At 34.5% G+C, this 20,513-nt stretch overlaps 4 protein-coding genes across 9 annotated transcripts; 2 read left to right on the top strand and 2 right to left on the bottom strand.

Moving 5' to 3' along the window:
* The first annotated feature begins 83 nt into the window (after nucleotides 1–83).
* On the top strand, nucleotides 84–3,080 carry LOC117241404. The gene is made up of 6 exons (XM_033507343.1): nucleotides 84–271; nucleotides 475–725; nucleotides 1,279–1,601; nucleotides 1,674–1,917; nucleotides 2,219–2,499; nucleotides 2,595–3,080. Exons 1-6 carry the CDS (start codon nucleotides 160–162, stop codon nucleotides 2,830–2,832), a joined length of 1,449 nt encoding a protein of 482 aa, XP_033363234.1. The 5' UTR covers nucleotides 84–159; the 3' UTR covers nucleotides 2,833–3,080.
* Nucleotides 3,081–3,292: 212 nt separating this feature from the next.
* Nucleotides 3,293–5,070, bottom strand: LOC117241412 (protein lethal(2)essential for life-like). Its single transcript, XM_033507350.1, has 2 exons — nucleotides 4,855–5,070; nucleotides 3,293–4,269 (listed from the first exon to the last, which is right to left on the bottom strand). The coding sequence occupies exon 2, from the start codon at nucleotides 4,252–4,254 to the stop codon at nucleotides 3,733–3,735; it is 522 nt and encodes a 173-aa protein (XP_033363241.1). The 5' UTR covers nucleotides 4,255–4,269; nucleotides 4,855–5,070; the 3' UTR covers nucleotides 3,293–3,732.
* A 1,071-nt stretch (nucleotides 5,071–6,141) lies between these two features.
* Nucleotides 6,142–13,924, bottom strand: LOC117241384 (D-2-hydroxyglutarate dehydrogenase, mitochondrial). Of its 4 annotated transcripts, none has more exons than XM_033507327.1 (8): nucleotides 13,772–13,924; nucleotides 8,471–8,702; nucleotides 8,055–8,252; nucleotides 7,683–7,876; nucleotides 7,437–7,605; nucleotides 7,076–7,374; nucleotides 6,639–6,807; nucleotides 6,142–6,512 (listed from the first exon to the last, which is right to left on the bottom strand). In XM_033507327.1, exons 2-8 carry the CDS (start codon nucleotides 8,697–8,699, stop codon nucleotides 6,244–6,246), a joined length of 1,527 nt encoding a protein of 508 aa, XP_033363218.1. In that variant the 5' UTR covers nucleotides 8,700–8,702; nucleotides 13,772–13,924; the 3' UTR covers nucleotides 6,142–6,243. The 4 variants fall into 4 exon arrangements, with proteins under 4 accessions (XP_033363218.1, XP_033363213.1, XP_033363223.1 ...); XM_033507322.1 differs by lacking the exon at nucleotides 13,772–13,924 and adding an exon at nucleotides 12,365–12,737; XM_033507332.1 differs by lacking the exon at nucleotides 13,772–13,924 and adding an exon at nucleotides 10,116–10,472.
* On the top strand, nucleotides 12,070–19,283 carry LOC117241364 (putative mediator of RNA polymerase II transcription subunit 12). 3 transcript variants are annotated; one of them, XM_033507305.1, is made up of 14 exons: nucleotides 12,070–12,356; nucleotides 14,271–14,893; nucleotides 14,980–15,231; nucleotides 15,305–15,589; nucleotides 15,672–15,864; nucleotides 15,936–16,171; nucleotides 16,309–16,528; nucleotides 16,610–16,770; nucleotides 16,855–17,137; nucleotides 17,230–17,484; nucleotides 17,584–17,706; nucleotides 17,800–17,947; nucleotides 18,023–18,200; nucleotides 18,278–19,283. In XM_033507305.1, exons 2-14 carry the CDS (start codon nucleotides 14,417–14,419, stop codon nucleotides 18,500–18,502), a joined length of 3,036 nt encoding a protein of 1,011 aa, XP_033363196.1. In that variant the 5' UTR covers nucleotides 12,070–12,356; nucleotides 14,271–14,416; the 3' UTR covers nucleotides 18,503–19,283. The 3 variants fall into 3 exon arrangements, with proteins under 3 accessions (XP_033363196.1, XP_033363209.1, XP_033363201.1); XM_033507318.1 differs by having other exon boundaries at nucleotides 12,071–12,356; nucleotides 15,936–16,159; XM_033507310.1 differs by lacking the exon at nucleotides 12,070–12,356 and adding an exon at nucleotides 14,035–14,172.
* Nucleotides 19,284–20,513: the final 1,230 nt, after the last annotated feature.

Here is a 20,513-nt window from a genome sequence, read left to right as displayed (position 1 = left end):
AACGCAAGAATAAGGGAGGGGGCAAGGGGGGTCAGATAAAGCAGTTGACCCTCGCCCCTTCAATGACCCGAGAGATATCGTTCACTAAATTCATTGACGCATCTCAGTCGAGTGCGTGGCCTCTTCTACTATACATCATACTGATCGGTACTTTTCGTCATGGTCGTTCATTTCGATCGTATGTCAAAACCGGAAATGCATCTTCCAAAATTATTTCTTCTTTTCTCCTTTTTTATCACAATAGGCCAATGTGATGTTCAAAATTCTATTGGTAAGTGATTTTATATTTTACGAAACAGAAGTTTTCACTTGTTTTATAACTATGAGATAAATCGATTGTTAATCTATGATTTATAATTATGATCTTTATTACGTGCAGTATTAGTAGGATCGATGAAATCTCCTAGTATACCGAATCGTAATCATCATTGTTCATATTATTTAACTCAATCTTCGAGTGATAACGCTTTCTAGGAAAAGATGATACCACAGCACAAATAGCGCTTGGCGAGAAGCGACTCGAGGATCATATTCGCGCGATTGTAAAGCACTATCAGCAAGAAGATCCGATAGGTCTACCTGGTGTGCCTATACCCGATCCCTTGCCAGTACCGGATATGAAGCATTCGTTTTCTATGTATACTATGAACTTCAAACAAATGAATGTTTACGATTTATCAAAATTCCGGATAGTAAACATGGAATCAGAACTGGCTTTGATGCAAGTGAGATTTTTTCCAAGCTTATTTAGATATATACATATATATATATATATATATGTGTGTATTCGATGCAAAAGTCGTAAACATGCGAACTACTTGTAACACCGCCGATAATGCAGCTCAATGTAATCGACGATGAATTCACAAATTTTACAGTATCTTGAAAACGAAAGCTTTGGAAGTCTGAAGCGGAAATTTATTTCAATGCCGACTAGCGGCCAATAAATGACAACATTAGTCTATAACATTCGTTATTTAAAGAACAATTATCTATGCGTCGACTCTTCTTTAAAAAGATATCCATCGCTTCGTCTAAGAACGTCTGTCATTACGAAAAAAATACATGCTAATTATACGACTGTAATGTAAAACGTTTCGCATCGGTGACTAATTACAGATACGTCGCGTCGCATGATCGAGCCATCCTAGAATCTTTGCTAAATTGGTTCACATGAATATTATAGAACGAATAAAAAATAATTGCATGGTTACAACTACATCGAATCTAAAAAAAAACGCATTAATATCGATTTTCATCTTGATATGCTTTCAAAAGATTTCAGTGACTTTAAATATGAAAAACCTGAACATTCGTGGATTCTATACTCTCTCTTCTTGGCTATCACGATCGGCTGGTAATTTTACTGTGAAATTGTCGGGAGTGTACGTGAAAGGACTTGGCAGGCTGGAAGTGGCCAGCGATGGTAAACTGCAAGCACAAAACATCGATTTGGATTTGACATTTGAAAAGATAGACATGGATTTCAAGAATTTGGGCTTCCTGGGCTCTGTGTTTCAAAGCATGATCAATTCTGTAGGCACCTTTATTTTTGACAGTATCAAACCTTTCATATTGAAGGAAATAAATACGAAAGCTAGGTAAAGATTATCTAATTTGACATTGTTATGTACTACAGATAAAAACGGTTACAAAATTTTCAAATATTTTAGGGGCGAGGCTAACAAACAAATCTCACAATTGCCGCAGCAATTCCCGAATTCTATATCGCCCTTCGATATGTTAATAACCGAGATCCGCAGACAAATATCTGAAAAAGGCTACGATCCGTTCAAGGTGAAGGATTATAGCCAGACCGTCGGTATATTCACAGTGATGTCGACTCATACTTGGATCACTGGCCTGGGAAGCGTTTACCGAATGGGAAACGTTACTTTAAGCATACAGAACAAAACAGTAAATAATTTGCTTTAATAATTTCCAAAACAGTTTAATTTCAAACTTTTTCTATCGCAGCTGCGTTGGGATTGAATAACGCGACACGAACGATACCTGTTGATATATTATGTAAACACAACACAATGTGCCTATTTATTAGCGTGATTACATCAGTTATTACGTCGTACATCGTAAATCGTAAACAGGCTTTGCTAATTAATTTTAATTACGATCCGTAATTATCTCGGTTCTGCTGTAATCTAATTTGTAGGCGTTGATGCATCTCTAATAAGTATTGTTTGCTTGCTTCCATTTAAAGGTGTATGCAACAATCGATGCTGGTACCCAAGAAATTGAAGGAAAGACTCATTGGGAAATAAGCGTGATTGGTGGTGTTTTATCAAGAGCTGGTATAGTTTCCTTTACTATACAATATTTCAGGGCTCAAGTAAAATTAAGCCAACCCCTGGACACTCGGCAAAAGCCGAACATGGAAGGTCTTGATCTTGAATTGGGTAATATTCAAGCAAGAGTGCACGGAGCTGGTACCGTCGATTACTTAATCGAAGCAAGCATTAATATATTACCAAACCTTTTAAGGTTCGATCTCGATGTTTATCCACTTCTATGTATACGATTAGCGTATCTGTCCATCGATTCATAATGCTATTCAGAAAGGAATAATCTTTTTATAGGTATCAGATAATGGATGCAATAGAAGGACCACTTAAAAGACGTATTCAAATTGAACTAGACAAAGTGGACGTCGAAAAAGAGATTTACGAACATATTCCACACATAGAGGAACATGCTACTAGACATATTCATGGTTTGGTTCCTCCGGAAGAGACGATTTTAGAAGGGTTAATGCCGCCTCAGGATCAAGATGAACAACCATTTTCAGAAAGTGAAGAAAATCGAGGTCCTTCGTAAAAATTGAACTTATTATAAAGTACATAAATAATAAAGTACATTACGCGGTATTTAAATTATTTAAATTTGAAGATACAATTTTTTAACGCCATCAAAGTTACAAAAAAGATCTGTTTACTGACAGAGGTCGTGATAAATACACTGCGCAATACACTGTGCGCTTTGTAAATATTTTTGTTCTATTAAAATATAGTATTAAAATATATTATTGTTATAGATTAATGATAAAGAATCTTCTTATTTCAATATTTAACGTTTATTTACTGAAAAAGAACTTTTATTAAGGATACAATAGTGTACACGAGTGTATATTAAACTATAGTTACAAATATAATGTCCATAACAAATTTTTGGCAGGACATTGTACAATTAAATTTCGTAATATTGAATCATATAGAATATAGATATTATTAATTAAATTGCGTAATAATGCGGTTAAATTACTAATTAAACATCGGTATAACGATGCCGTCATATAGAAATTCAATTCATGATATTTATTTTGATCCTTTTTTTCATAGTATTTCATACATATTCATAGATTCTATGTCCGCGGTTCCTATACATTTCAATATATTGACATTTTTACTATTTACAGTTATAAGTTACGAAAAACGTGTCAATACGTTGAAAAACCTTAGTTACTATTTTTTATACAAGCTTACCAGGACAATAAATCAGATGTTAGATACATAACCTATTACAAATAAATATAAATACATTGCATATATAAAGAATATATTTAGGGTGATACTGTACTTTGAATTTTACATTTAAATGTCTTTAACATACTGTTTCAATATGTGCGATTTTTTTAAGCTTAAAGAAGAAGTTTCATGATGAATTTCTATGTATTACACGAGTATCGATTAAAAGAAAAATGATAATATCATTTATTATTTACGCCTTAATTGCTAGCGCGTTACTTCGTTCGATTGGTACGATTCTTTCTCCTGGTGCTGGTAGAGCGAGTCTTGGAGCAGTGACAGTGAGAATACCATCGGACGACAAACTCGGTTTAACGTGGCCGATATCGTATCCTTGTGGTAACACGTATCGGCGCACGAAATGTCTTGACACGTAACCATGTTGATCCTTTTTCTCTTCATGTTTACCCTCGATGGTAATAGATTTGTCGTCTGTTCTGACAGTGATTTCTTCTGGTGCGAATTGCTGTACATCGACAATCACTTGATATTTGTTTTCATCTCGTTCAACGGTGGTCGAACCTCCAACTTGATGTTCCAAATCTTCTATCATGTTCCTCCATGGCTGGAAGAAGTCCTTGAAGGATGGCATTGGTGGTAGTTTCCAAAAATCGTCTCTGGTGCTAAGACGTCTGAAGTGTTCTTCCAATTCTTGATGATAACGATCCATATCCCTCCACCAGTTGCGGAAAAGATCTCTAGTTACCAGTGCCATATCGATGCGAATGATCTGCACAAGATAAATGCGTAATTTCTAACGTGTGGCCATCAGAAGCAATTTCATTGAAAAAGAAGATTATGAAGGTTAAAAATATTCAGTACAAAACAAACTTGGAAATTGAAAATAACGACGAATTTCGAATCAAACGTAACGTTGATATAAAAAAGATTAACATCGATGACGACGTTAGAATAGCATATACAAACGTAAATACTTCGTACTGTTCTATCAAGAAATAAAGCATTGCATGTCACGTCAAAAGTAAGTATGTATATACTTGCTGGAATACCGATCGAATTGCACCGTGTTTTTACGCATTTCAAGAATATCTATTCTTAGATACACGAAACATATCCATAATACGTTATATCAACGTTACGTTTGATTCCTGCAAATTACATTTTCTCTCTCTAAAGGTATTCACTTTTATTTTCTTCCGTTTTCTTTTTTCCGTAAGGATAGATAATGAATTATAAATACAATTTAAGACAATGGAAATAAGAATAAGGAAAACAAGTATATGATAAAACGATCTAAAGATTACTTGAATTACTAGAAAACTTTGACGAGATTGAACAAAGTTAGAATACATACCTCTCGTTGGATATCCTTATTTTATAAACCACTCACAGGAAGAAATAATCGTTCGTTTTGTATAAAGTCGTTCGTTAGTAGCTCGGAACGTTGTACGAACCTTGCACTTCAAGTTGCAGTTTTTAACTGACTGCGCAATACTGCCGGCCGGGGTTTATATTTGATGTGGCGCGCTTTTCGAGATTTTTCGAACTGTGCATGCGCAGACGCAAACCGTTTCGAATTTTCTTGCGTCAAGTTTCTACTCGAATTTACTAGCAACCGTATCCTAGCCAATCAACGCTTATTCTTAGCACTAGGCGGCTTCTCGTTTGTTCGAGTATTCTCTATTTTTTTTCACGCAATTCAAAATACATCGTTTTACATTATGCTTTCTATATATTTTCCAATCCATGCATACTTATATTTTTACTTTTTATGCAAATTATATCTTCTGAATACGTTAGATAACGTGTATAACGTATTTAAGTATATTGTAATATTTTATTTTTTATGACAACTGAAATATTATAAAATATTTTGATTATTTTTATATTTAACGAGCATGTGTTAAAGTTATCTTAGAGTATAAATCATGATTTCTTCCAGAACATTCGATTACACGAAAGAATTTATTTCTGTATTTGTTTACAATATTTTTGAGATTTCCTATTTCAGTAACCATAGTAATCTTTACGAACTCTCATTCAGTAGTCATCAGGGATAAATTTAAGATCAATGATGCACCGATGTACGATGATGTAATATTTGCTATTCTAAAAATATTATTTAACGAACAATTTTAATCGATGACGAATGAATTTGTTCCAGGATATTTTAGCATAGAGACCAATTTCGAGAGAACGCAATAAGGAATTGAAAAATTAGCTAGTGATTCATATAAGTAGAATAGGTACATACATATATTGAACGTTGATTTATGCGTTTGGCATTTCATCCAAAGATAGACATCGTTTCATAAATATGTTGACTGGATGGTAGCGATCTCTCTATAGTCTTACAAATACTCAATGCAGTAAACAATTGTAGAGTCGGTATAATAGGATACAATCTGTTCCTTTACCGTGGGCCGATATAATAGAATTCACCAATCATAAGCGCGAAAAATTTAAAAACTTTTTAATAAAATCACGTTCCTCGGACTAAACTAATAAACAATTCCAATAACTTTTTTACCGCAGAAAATATAAAAGACGAATAAGAACATTTAACAGATATAAAAAATGATAATTATAACAAGGAGAAGATACAATAATAAATAAGGATAGATATTATTTTCATGTATTATTTTTTTCATTTGATATGTTTCATTTATTTAATAGCATTGTATTTATTCCTAAATGTAAATACCTACTTATCGTATATTTTATAATATTACTTATCCTATTATTATACGGAAATTTCTAATGGATATAACACTTTATACGGATTAAGTATTCCATTTGGATCCATCATCCGTTTCAATTCATGCATAAGTTTGATTTCAGAAGAGGTTCTACTCATATGTAGATATTTTGTCTTTGTGAATCCTATTCCATGTTCAGCACTTACGCTACCACGAAGACCAGACACGTATTCGAAAATGAAAGGTTGTAGTTGTGATGCTATGTCAGATTCGTACGACAATATTGAAATCTGGACGTGAATATTTCCATCACCTAATAGATAGAAAACAAATAAAAGTATGATTTAACATTAAAGTCTTCAGCTGCTCGAACAAATTTTCAAGTCGTTCGTATATAAACCAATTAAAATGTTTAATAGGTAATTGTTCAGTCATATACCTAGATGTCCATATCCACTGATTCTTATGATGCGTGGATCGCGTAATCGTTCCCTAAGTACCTCTATCACCTTATAGAAAGACGGAAGGGGTATAGAAATATCGTATTTAAAGACATAACCTTCTCGTAATACTCCTTCGCTAATCCGTTCCCTTAGTGCCCATATATTCTAATTAAAAAAAAAATTATATTTTTTAGTTCTTATCAAAGATATGAATCTTTTGTAAAAAAAAAAAAAAAAAGAGAGAGAGAGAAAAAAGAAATCCACCGTAAATGCGTAAAGTCAAAATTATTATCAAAAGTTCCAAAAGTTTAAAGAATATAAGAGAAAAAATTCACGCGTTACAAATCGAAAATGATGTTTGAAGTAAGAACGTAGTAAGAAAGCAAGAAGGAATAGTTTCAAGAAATTTCAAATAAAAAATATAATTACTAACTTTGACTTTGGTGGGGTCCGAAGTCAGAGTACCGTCTTCGATGATATCGTCGGCAAGCGCTTTCTCTACGAATGAGGTGAGCTTCTCCTCATCGTGACTCGCGTTGCTACCCGAAGTTTCCATCAACACGTAAAATTCGTGACCGTCGGTTCTCGATGTTAGTGGACTTTTTAGGCCAAAAGCCTCAATGGAAACGTCTAACGACAACTTGTCCATCATCTCGAACGACGACAGAATCTCTCCCAATTCTTTTTTCGCCAGACGAAACGCTTTCAACACTTTGTCGAAACTGTTTAGCCCTACAATGGACGATGAATTCTTACGTAGAAATACAGAGGACACTTCCGACAATCTGTAATACCTAAGAACGCGACATTGATGGCCGCAGGAAGCGGTGGACATTGAATCGCGACTTTCGTTACAATTCCCAAGGTTCCCTCCGACCCTATAAAAAGATGTTTCAAATGGTAGCCAGTGTTGTTCTTCTTCAGCGTATTCAAACAATCTACCACGTCCCCGTTCGCCTTCACCTAAAATAAAACGGCTGAACACGGGGAACACTCGCGAGAAAATGTCGCGGTTCGTTTCTGGAAGGTTGGAAACTCACGGCTTCGAGACCCAGAATGTTTCCGTGAAGATTACCATAACGAAGAAGCCTCAAACCTCCTGCGTTCGTGGACACGCAGCCGCCGATCAGACAACTACCCTTGGCACCGAGATCAATCGGCATCATTAATCCTACTGTCGCTAAATGATTGTCCAAATCTTCGAGCACGCAACCGGCTTCACAGGTCAGCACCCCTAATGCGAAGAATCGCCAGATAAAAGAATCTTTCGCTTTCTCGAAGTTTGTCATTTAGACAAGGCCGTTGCAACGTCGGTGACCTTGCCTTTTTGTCCGAAATCTCTGACTTTTCCCACTTTCCAATTTCGTACCCCGGAGTATTATCGGTTCGAATTATTTCGAATTTTTACCAACCTGCCAATTCGTTCGTCTCGATGATTTTATTCATAAGCTTCATAGAAATAACAATCTCGTCGAAGACCGGCACGCTACCACCTACTAGGCCCGTATTTCCGCTCTGGGGGCATACGGCTAACCGATTGTCGTTGCAAAACTTTAATATGGCAGATACTTCGTCGGTAGTTTTTGGTTTCAATACGAGTGTGCTCTTTCCTGTAAGTAATTCGTTTCAACGCCAAGCAATCTATTATCTATCCGCGCTTACGTTGTTTTTCTGTTCGATGCACTATGATATGCTACGATGCATGGAACGTCGTTACGACACAGAGATACCTTACCACTTCGTACGAAGACGTAAATTCGATTTAAAATTCGTAAAAATTTATACAGCACAGTCCGAATGATCGACGAGGAGCGCTGTTTTCTCTTACCTCTGACGATCTTTGAGTAATCTATGTTGTATCCTTCGCATTCTTCTGCATCCGTAATCACCCTGTTTCGTCCGAGCAATTCATTGAAGAATGACACGTGATCATTGGAAATGTTCGCGTACGGGCCTCTCTTCATTTTGTATCTGTCGCACGTGAACGCCGGTTTCGTAGAAAAAAATCGACATATCGAGGTATGCCGGAGCGTCCTAAGCAGCGTTGGGGAATTCATATTCTGTAAAAGATTCACCTTGTCGATTCAAAGTAATTCGCATCGGTGTTACCGGCGTTTCTTTTATCATCTGCAAGGAGATCCGTTCGTTGCGAGCGCACGAATCTCTTCCGGTGTCGCGCCGGTCTACTATTTCCGGTGGCGTATTCCGTGATTAGCGACTCGATTGATCTCCGAGAGAAACGTTCGTGATAATTTAAACGTTCCTCTAATTTTTACTACGGAATTACATTTCAACCCATCGGCGATTGGATAAGTTTAGTGCAACGAGTATTTTTACTCGCCGCGGTTAAAGCTCGTGGATGGCAGAGTCTAATTGAAACAGGATATTTCCGTAACCCGGTCAAAAATTCAACCGATGAAAATATCCGCGGGAGGATCGAAGCGATATTTAAATGCTACAGTGCGATTAATTTCTGTGTTACGTTATATGAAGTATCAAGATGCGATGCGTGAATCGTAGTTAGGTTTTTGTTTAACGCTTTTAAATGTTTAAATCGATACGAACGAATAAATTATAAAGTATGGTATATACTATTTGTTATAAGATGAAAAAACGTGTACACGAGCTAAGAAACAGAAAATCGAAGAAAGGAACGGAAGGAAGAACGATAGGATGAAATTTCGTGATTCTCAAATGATATCGTGATAACATGGTAAAAACCAGGCGTGGCGTAATTACGGGCCCGGGGCTGCTTCCATTTTCTACGCGCTAATTCACCTCTGATGCTCAATCGACGGACATCGAATATTATAATCCACAATGAATGTTGATGGGTAACTCCCCTCCTTCTTACGCACTACCCCCTACCTGCCCCCAGTCAGTCAAGAGGATTCGCGGCGACGCGTGGTAGAATTACAATTGTGCGAAGCGGTGGGGAAAATAAGGTCAGGGGTAGAGGGGTCGAAAGAGCAAAGAGAGAATTCGATGGAAAAAGAGGACGAATCGACTGACAGAGATGCAAATCTGTTGAGATAAGAGGAAAGAGGAGAACACGAATCGGAGAGAGAGAAGCCAATAAGAGATTGGAGTGGGAAGGGGACCAATCGTCGCGATGACTAATACATTCTACGTTTCGATGTACATGCATGAACTCGATTCGCTCGTGTATGCTTTGCTTGTAGCAAAGAATACGACACTCTTTCGCTTCGCATACATATACATACACGGATACATAATCGCGCAGCTGTGTACAGCAGAGAAACCAACACACAGAAACTCGACTACGAACACAAAGGAACGAAATGTACGTACGATATTCGGTGGGACATAGATGTAGTCGATATAGATGTAAGATATTGCTATATCGAAACGTACGATACGTAGCTACGGGTTTCTAAGGAAAGACGCATGCGCGACACCGCCAAGGAGTAAAGCTAATTTCTCAGTGGCGGCTCGAATCATTAACTTGTTACCTTGGCAACCCCGGTCGACCTAAACCATTGGCTGTCGCTTTCCCCCACTTTCCCTTTGCACGCTCTATCGGTCGAACAACAAACTACACACGCCGCCACACTCCTTCGTGGAATATTGTAATTTTCCTAACCTCGCGTGGACAGGAGTATAGACTGTCGCTGTTTCATTCGACCCACACAATCACGCTATCGGACATATACTGTTGTATGTATATGTCAGACATGCCACCGTAGGGACGCGGTTGCTGGGATTGGCGCGACCACGATTCTTCCTACCCTCTGCACGGAACATTCTACTGTCTCGCTCTTTGTCGAGATCCACGACCGGTATTAGAAGATGACCGATAAATCAGCTACGTTTAGCGCTTTATTATATGTACACCTTTTCTAACATTTTATATCGAATCACGATACTGGTTATTAACAATTCTTAACAATGCATATATGTATAGTAGCACGTACGTATATGTACGTATATAGAATCCCTCTTAATCATAGCACAAACAATATAGAAAAAAGAATACATTTATAGGAAAAGTACATATTGGTGATGTTAGTTACATCGAAAGATAACGAAGCGCGGATGAATTAAATCTATAAATAATAGCAAATAAAATTTCAAACTTATAATTTACAATCGATACTAAACAAGAATCATCACACCATAATGTGTAGGATGTAGTAGTAAACCATTCAAGTCACAGTTTTAACAATTTAAACTAAATATAAAATAAGATAAATTTTATGTTTTCAAGTAAACTAGTATTTTATCTCGTAATTGAAAAATATAATTATAGTTTTTTGCGAAAAAGTATCGTCCCCATAAAGGTAAAAAAGTCAATGATATATAAAATCCCATTACAAGGTTTTGAACAGGACAGTATGAAGCTCAACTTAGAAACAGCTGTGCCAGGAACGTAGCGTATATTCGCGAAATTGAATCGAAAAGTACCAAAAATTGAAAAATTTACGAAAATTATTATTTATACGAATGTAATAGTCTAGTTTCAATAAATAGTCATATAAAATTCAATCCTGAACGTATACATCCATACACATAGCTACACGAACACGCACACGCATATACGCGTATTTTATTTTGTATTATTTATGCATTTTAAAAACTTTATTCACTTTCAAAATCTATCTTTCTATAATTAATTATATCGAATTATTATGTGGCCACTATGGATTACTTAGAAATAATTCTAATTGATAATCAGTTATAAAACTACTTATTTTCCTTAAACAATTCGTTAGGGTATCACGGTTGACGATTTTATATATATTATTATGTATGTTCATTGTACATATAAAAACAAGATAACAATTGTATTAAAAGATGAAATTATATTGTAACGCTGATATATGCATTAACAACGTAATAAACAATGTCGAGTACGATACGTGCTTTTATAATAAATAAATTACATTAGAAATATTCAATCTTAAAGAAATATGCAGTACATATATAAAAAGGTAACATAAATATTAATGAAAAAGATTTTTACTTTTCACACGTTCAAATATATAATAGAGTTATGTAGAAATATTACAAAGTATGTATAATATTCATGAATAATATAGAATTTTAATACAGGTAGACTAAAAAAGATAAAGTCCAATAATATAATGAAATGCAACGGGGAATTATGTGACTAGATTCGTTCCTGATGGTATCGTGAAGTTATACTGCGAAATATTCTGCAGACTATAATCACGTATACATGCAGCAGACGGGTAGTAATTGTATTAGTGAAGAGTGTACAAGTATGTGAAGTAAGAGTATGAGTACCGTTACGGGGCATGCGCCTCCAGCCACCATATCCAATGGCCCCGCCTTTCACGGTGCAAACGATGCCTTTGGGATTTGTCCTCGCTGGACCAATGAGCGAACGAGTTTGTCATACGCGACGGGAGAGGTGAGGTTGTAGGAAACGAAGTGGTGGGAAGCAGACAGGAAGAAGGGTAGGGGGGGAGAGAGAGATTTGAGAGAAGCGAGGGGTTCCGCAGATCGTGTGGGAGCAGGGAAGCAGACAACGAATACGACGATTGCTTACGAAACCTCGCGACGTCAACGTATAACAAAACTTTGTTTAAAATACTCACAGTGCTTTTTAAAAACCTATGAAACACAGACGTGTATGATTGAAAATTTGGTCAAGTTAACAGTGGAATCGTGAGGTGACAGTGTCTACGGCGTGTTCGAAAACGTGATAGGTGTGACTGCGCAGTCGCCATGTGAGTACCTGAACAAGTATCTGAAACTCCATGTTATACCGTGTATTTTGGATCTTTAATATTTCTTTGTTATATATTGTTGATATATCGATAATAATCACACTATATTCTACATAACATTTCATGATAACCGACAAATATAACAAATACACAACACAGAACACACTGCATTATATCCCGCCGGATCTTCGAACGTGCTTTATTTTGTAATCCAATATGTCGGCGTTAGGGACGCTGTTCGGTATTCACCGAGATACAATTCCTCTACCGCGCGTATTATAATTTTTTGATAAATTACCGCTGCATAGATAGTTTCTGAAGAACCGTGTGTGTTGTTATTCTCATTATCGTCGATATTACCATTATGGCGAAATCCATGTTGTCAACCGCCCCCTGGTACGGTCGCTTCTCCCCTTCTCTTATTTTTCTTTCCCCCTTCCTCCTACTTCTCCCTTCAACCCCACTTTCAATCGTATTTCCCGCTCAGTGAGATGTATTCCCTCTTTCTCTCTAAACCCCTCATCATACTACTAATTATGGTGCTAGTAAGACGACATTTTGTTCGTTCTATCCAAAACTCAAGATGGATCATGTGTTTTCAGTTCATCGATACTTTGAACTCATGCATGAATACAGGTTTCTTCTTTACCATCTGATCATCGTGTCTCAACTGTTTTCATCCTTCCGATGTATATATTTCTTTAGATACATACCATATATATTATTTCTTTATTAAATTAATTTATCAAACATTTTGTATACTACCAAACTTTATGTCATAGTGCCACACAAATATTTCTAACCTGATATATTTTTATAATGTTTAATATAATTAAGGTTACTAATTATTTGAATGGTTACTAATTACTTGTATGATCTCATACAAGTAATTGACAACTATCCCAAAATGATTGCAATTTATCGGAATTTATATTTATATACTATGCACATGGAAAACTTCAAAAAGTATACAAAATTATAGCTTATATGAATCGTGAACTGCACTATGTTCACGATTAATTTAAGTGCTTTTTCCATCTTATGTTTACATTTCAATGTGTGTTGTAATTATTCTAATTCATGCAATGAGTAATATGATGATTTTTTATAATGATTGTTGTTATGTTTAGTACCTTGTATATTCTATGTATGATCACTTATTTGAGGTTATTTCTCATATTCTAAATATTGAACATTATACGTATTTTATAATAAAATAAGTAATACTATGTATTATATATCAAATAAGTTAATAAATTGATATAACGGTATATTTTGTTTATCACGAATTTCTTATTTTCATATACAATTACATTAAATATTATGAACTAATTTTTACGTACATTGGTACTAAACGAAATAACTTTTTATGTTACAAGTATGCAACAGTTAATTCTTTATTGTAAAACACTTACATTTAAAGTAATATTTGCCACTTCATTCACCTTCACACTTTATTATTGATATTTCACGTCGTAATAAACGAAGAAGAGAAACCAAATTTGAACGCTCCACATTTCACGTGTATCAAGTTATCAAGGTTATGAGCAATAAACATTGCGTAATTATTTTAGATATCTTTACACTAAATATGTTGCAATTAACGTTTCAGTATATTAATTGATAAAAGATTTATATTATGTATAGCTAATGGTTCTTCATTTCTAAAAATTTATAAAAAATTTATATCAACTTTTTAGTTAAAATTATTATAAAATCTATGCTCTAATAAATATTTGTTTGAGAGTGAGAGAAAATGAATGAGAGAAAGAGGGGGGATTATATTAAGTAGAACTGTAAATAAATTATATAAAATGTAAATAATTGTTATTTTCAATATATAGTCGTAATCTACTTTATACTTATAAACCTATCTATGTGAAAAATATTAATCTAAAACAATTTTTCTTTTAGGTGCAGCAAATTAAAAAGATTAAAAGTGACATTTTAATAAGAAATCTATATAAAATGGCAAGGAAAAAAAACATTGAATTGTTAAGAATATAAGAGCAGGAAGAGTACTTCTTAAAGGAAGTTTATTTAAAAAGGTATAAGGAAACATGACAGATGTTAAACCAATTGGAATTTCTCAAAATCAGCCACAACAAACACAACAACAGTCACAGCAGCAGCAACAGACACAGCAACAACAGCAACAGCAGCAACCACAACAACAACAATCTCAACCACAGCAAATGATGATTGCAACCCATGATATTCAACAACAGCAAAATGTACAGCAGCAACAGCAGCATGTTCAGCAACAACAATCTCAGCCACAACAAGTACAGCAGCAAGCGCAACAACAAGTACAATCTCAACAAGTTCAACCACAACAACAAATTCAACAGCAAGTGCAATCACAGCAGCAAATGCAAGTGCAGCAGCAGGTACAGCAACAAGTGCAACAGCAAGTACAACAACAGCAACAGCAACAGCAACCTCAACAACAACAATCTAATAGTGGACCACATAACGTTGTTCCTACTCAAGTGCAGGTACAGCCACAGGTAGCAGCAATTATGCCCCAGCAACAGGTAAAAATTTGCACAAAGGCATATTATTGAGACAGCTTTAAGCAGTAGATTTAAAATTTTTCATCTTTGAAAATAAAATATTTCAGGGTGCTGTTGCAGTGTCAATGCAGCATCAGCAACAGGGTGTTGGAGGTGTATCTATGACTTTATCTGGTCAACAAGGAGGAACGACTATAACTACTATGGCTGCGCATCCACAAGCAGTACAAGTTATTCAACAACCTATGCAGAACCAAGCATATCATTTGCAACAACTTTATAACACCCAAGGAACTCCACTATTGATGCCAGGAAATTTAGCTCTCCATCCTGCAGGCATCAATCCTTCGTCCATACAGGTACTTAAATACAATCCTGATGTTCACTATTATTGAGACATATAAGTTCCTTTCTAAGTAGGATACTTTACAGGTCATAACAGCTGGAAAGCCATTTCAGTCTGCTGCTCAATTAACACCTCATATGCTAACAACAGCATCGACACCAGGTCAAGGAGGTGGTCATCCTGCAGCTGGAGGAACTAAAGTTCAAGGGTTCCCTACAGGTTACTTACCAGTACCTACTTCAGCTACACCTGGTGCAGGACAAACTCTGGTATTTGGTCAACTTGGTGTACTGGGTTCTCCACAACCACCTCCATCTATACAACAACAACAGCAGCAGCAGTCTGCAAACAAACAAGATCAAGTACAAAAGGTATTATTATGTTAATTTTATTTTGTAACAAATATTCTATATTTAGTTCATATTTTATATATATTGCTTTCAAAATGTGTAGTATACTACGTGTACAGCGGCTACTCCGTCCGGCGGACGAGGTGGTATGCAATTTGCTCCTTGGCAATTTACACCACAAGTTGCTTGGACTGGAATACAACCACCGGCGCTTCTAACTAATCAAATATTCATTAGAGGTCCTACTCAACCTGATATGTTTATACAAAGTCCACAACCAATCCAAGCTCATAATGGTTAGTTGTGAATGATTAAATAAATTTTGTATTGTCAACTGAACTAATTTATCATCATCATATTTGATCAGCACTAGCTACGCAACAACAAATTCAGGGAGTACAACAAATTGCTGCAGCTAGTGGAAAACCAAAGGTAATGGATATACAACAACAACAGCAACAAAGTAAGCAAAGTTCAGGTGGACAACGACCTTTGAGTATTTTACCGTCCTCTTTACAAGCAGTACAAGCTGCTAACATACGAGCTGCCAGTTCTGTTTCAACGCAAACTGTTCATGGAGTACAAACTACGGTACATGTACAGGTTACTATAATTAACAGCAACAGTTAGAAAAATGATTTCGACTGCTGCAATTTTCGAATCACGTGCAAACATATAGAAGTTTTTTTTCTGTTTTCGTATAATGAAGAAGAAGTTTTTTTGTATGTTTTATAACTCAGAGTGGCAAAGGAAGCGGTAGTAGCGGTAAAGGCCGTGGTAAGCCATTGCAATCGCCGCAACAACCGCAACAGCAGTCACAGCAAACGATGCAACAACAACATCAACAGGTTTTTATTCAACAGAAACAGCATACGCAACAGCAACAGCAGATGCAGCAACAGTATCAACAGCCGCAAGTGCAGCCATCGCAACAGCAAATACAACCAAAACCAATAATGAGTGAGATGACGTTTCATATACATACTATTTATAGAAAAATGATATAGGTTTTTGTATATCTAATCGTTACCTTTTTTACAGCGAACATGGCTCTGCAACAACAACAACAACCAGGTGTAGTCCTTAGTGGGGAACGTCCGATTATGCCTGTAGTTTCGGTGAGCGGAGTTGGCGTTGCTACATCTCAAATGAGTCAAGTACAACAATCTCCCATGTCTGCTGTACAACAATTACCATTACAAGTATTAAATGTTTTATTTCCTGCAATAAAATTTCCTTAATTTAATTAAAAAATATTTCCATTATATGTAATGTAATTTTTCTAGGCAATCAATTCGACAATAATTGGTAGTCAAATAGTTAGTGGAACAACACAGGTTCAAACGATGTCAATGATAAATCAATCGGCGGATCAACAAACACATGATAATAATAATTCCGCAATAATGATTGCATCACCCGATCGTAATCACCAAGCTGAATGTTCTTTAGCATTACCATCTGCTGCAAATACTCCTACAGCAAATGAAGAGAATTCTAAATCAATATTGAAAAAGGACGATCCAATTCCAATAGAAGAAGTGACCGTATCTCAGCCAGAAACGACAGGTTTATTGATAATATATACTACATTGATATTCAATAAATGTGTATGTATGTATATATTTTGTATAAGCATTTGCATCTCATTACTGTCATAGATGGGGACCAATCTAAGATAACTTTAAAAGATGAAGAAAATTTGTCGGTAAAGTTAGAAGAAAAATCATGTAGTAATCCTTTAGCAGGATTAGCAAATACGATTAATTCTATTACGAATGGTATCAACAATGAAGACTCAGCGGCAATTCCTGCTTCTGTATCAGTTAGCGCAAATAATAAACATGTACCACCAAAGGCAATGGTCAAACCACAAGTTCTTACACATGTAATTGAAGGCTTTGTTATTCAAGAAGGTACAAGCTTAATATTTTATATAGATGTTATTGCATTATTAATAGATATCGTTATATTACTTTATATTTATATTATTGATATGTATATGAATATTTCAGCGTCTGAACCATTCGCTGTTAATCGAACGTCATTGAATAATACAGTTAATCAAGAAGCAGGTAATATTTTAAACCGCAGTACTAATTCATCATCTGAAAGAGATAGTCATGAAGAACCTCCAAGTAAGACTTAAAAATTCAGTATTTTTTTAATATGTGTGTATCTTTTTGCTGTAAGATATAAAATGAATCATATGTGTTTATTGTGTATGGCAGGGAAAAAACATGCACCCAATTATCCGAATGACGAAGATGTAAATAATGTTCAAATGGGAAAATGCGAAGCTTGTGGTAATTTGATAGATGAACAAAATACTAAATTCAAAAAAGAGAAACGGTTCTGTTCCTCTAGTTGTGCAAAAAGGTTGGTAAATAAATTATTTCGTAAGTTAGTTATTAGACTTGCAGAAAAATGTAATATAAATTTTGAATCAAATAGCAAAAAGCGGGAAGCAAGAGATCGTGACGGTACTGAAAAACAATGGACTGAGATAGAGACTGAATCAAAAACCGATGGAGATATAAAAAAGAACGGAGAAGAAAAGTCATTATCTAGTACAACTACTAGTTCTTCCGTTGATGAAACACTGCCGAAAGTTAATCCTGTGAAGTGGACGGTATAGATATATATATACATAAATTTATTAAAAATGAAGAAAACTGATATAATTGAAAACGCCTGCTTTTTTTATAGGTTGGAGAAGTATGCGATTTTATACGCGGATTACCAGGGTGTGCTGATTACGCGGAAGATTTTGCTATTCAAGAAATAGATGGTCAAGCACTAATGTTACTCAAAGAAGATCACCTTATGTCGGCCATGAGTATAAAGTTGGGTCCTGCATTGAAAATCGTAGCCAGAATTGATTCAATGCGTGTGGAGTCGTCAAATTCTAATCCTACAACTAATAGTTCGTAAATGTTTATTGTTTAAGGTTTCTACTCGCAGAATTTCAAATTGCAGCCTATGGGCTACAGGGTTTGTGCAAGTATTTGATCGAATCATAGAATTAAGATTTAAAATTATTAAGGTTCAGTACTTTCAATTCTACACTTATGATTTAAAGATCGATCTATGTAAGACTAAGTTCCGTATTATTTTGTTGCTGTATACAAAATAACAATATTAATATTTTAAATTTGGTGTACTATATTGTCGACATATACATATATATACAAATCCACTTTAAAGGGTAAGTCTTACACTGATTGATTTTTATAAATGTAAATAGCATTCAGTTATTGTAACTTTTCTTTGAAATTGAAATGTATGTATATCTGCTTTGGAAAATTTTTCTAAAATATTGCTGTTTAACTAGTATGATCAAGAAACTGAGTACAAATTATGTCTATTACACAAAAAAAAAAAGATAAAACGTTGTATATAAAGTATCCGGCGTATGTGCGATGTATTTTGTACTCGAAAATTCCTTTTGGAAGCTGTATAAAAACTATTGCCTTCTGTAAGACTTACAATAATCTCGAAAAATATCTGGCACTTTTAAAACGGTTAAGCTTTGTGATGAATAGCAATTTCCATACATAACAATTTTAAATTGAGGTACAAAGTATTTGAAATAATGCGATAACACCTTTGACTATGTTTTACTTTGTAAATGTTTCATGTGCACTCGACTTACATACGTGTAAATATTAAACAAAATGTTTATTTAATATACAAATTTTATAACATAAAAATATTTTATAGTTGTTAACACTAGTTGTCCTTCCATTTAGAACTAGATATTAATTTAGATACAACACTCTAAATGCAAGAAAAATATATTTTAATTTATAAAATATGTGATGTTGATCAAGAAATATGGCAAATTGTATAATATCTTATAACTGTGAAGCATACTCAACAAAATGAAACGAGTATGAATGTATTATATCATTATTCAACATTTGCAATTGCCAACAATGTGAATATAATAGTAATTGTCTAAATCTTTATTAAGTAGATTTATTAATTTTGTATTTAGTAACACAGAGATCAGTATATAATTATAAAAGAATGTATTTCAAAATTAATATTTTAATGAGGAAAATATTTGCATTTACGAAATGCACAGTATTTTCATATTACAATCTATATTTAATTTTTAATAATACCTTATTAATAGCGATAAAAATCAAGCATTACAAATTTTATCCGTAACAAGTAATTAGACAAAGATATAGTATATGCAAAAATAAAATACAAAACGCATTTGTTAATTCAAGATTTCTCAGGGTATAGTCTTATTATATATCTTTTTATATTGATTTGAATGGCACCTGAGTAACAGATGTGCACAATTGTGATGAAATTTAAATAAATTAGAGCTCTAAAAATATTATGAATTAAAGTCTATGCACAAGTGTACTTTTTCCCCTATATTTTAACAAATATTTCATGCACCACCTATGCATATTTTAAATTTTCTAAATATGACAATGTCCTCTAAAATATATAAAATAAATTCAATATTAGTGAATGAAAATAATTCTAAACATTTTATTTAAATTAGTATTTTATTACGATCTGCATACATATTCTAATTTAATTTCTTACTTTAATTAACAGCTGCTATATATTTTCCTTCTTCTAATAATTCTTCATCTTTCTTCATTTGCATTTCTTGTAGCGCTGGTCGAATATATCGATAATAACAAAACCCTTTATACGCTAAAGCTATTCCAGAAACTACTGTTAAACCCATTAATACCGTTACAGTTCCTCTGTGAAGTTTATCTAAGATATAACTCCTTTTCGCATATTTTGGCAACATTTTTTATTGATATTTTTGTCTGTATCAACAGTTTTTAAAATATATAAACCTGGAAAATATATAATTACTATTACAAATCGTGTAACTGAGAAACGTAATAAAATGTATTTCAATTTATATTATTAATTACGTAATTTGTTACAAGCACCTATTCTA

Source organism: Bombus vosnesenskii, unplaced genomic scaffold, assembly GCF_011952255.1.
Source record: "Bombus vosnesenskii isolate JDL3184/JDL3185 unplaced genomic scaffold, Bvos_JDL3184-5_v1.1 scf7180000013264, whole genome shotgun sequence".
Taxonomy (NCBI): Eukaryota; Metazoa; Arthropoda; class Insecta; order Hymenoptera; family Apidae; genus Bombus; species Bombus vosnesenskii.
This window is presented reverse-complemented; position numbering and strand designations above follow the sequence as displayed.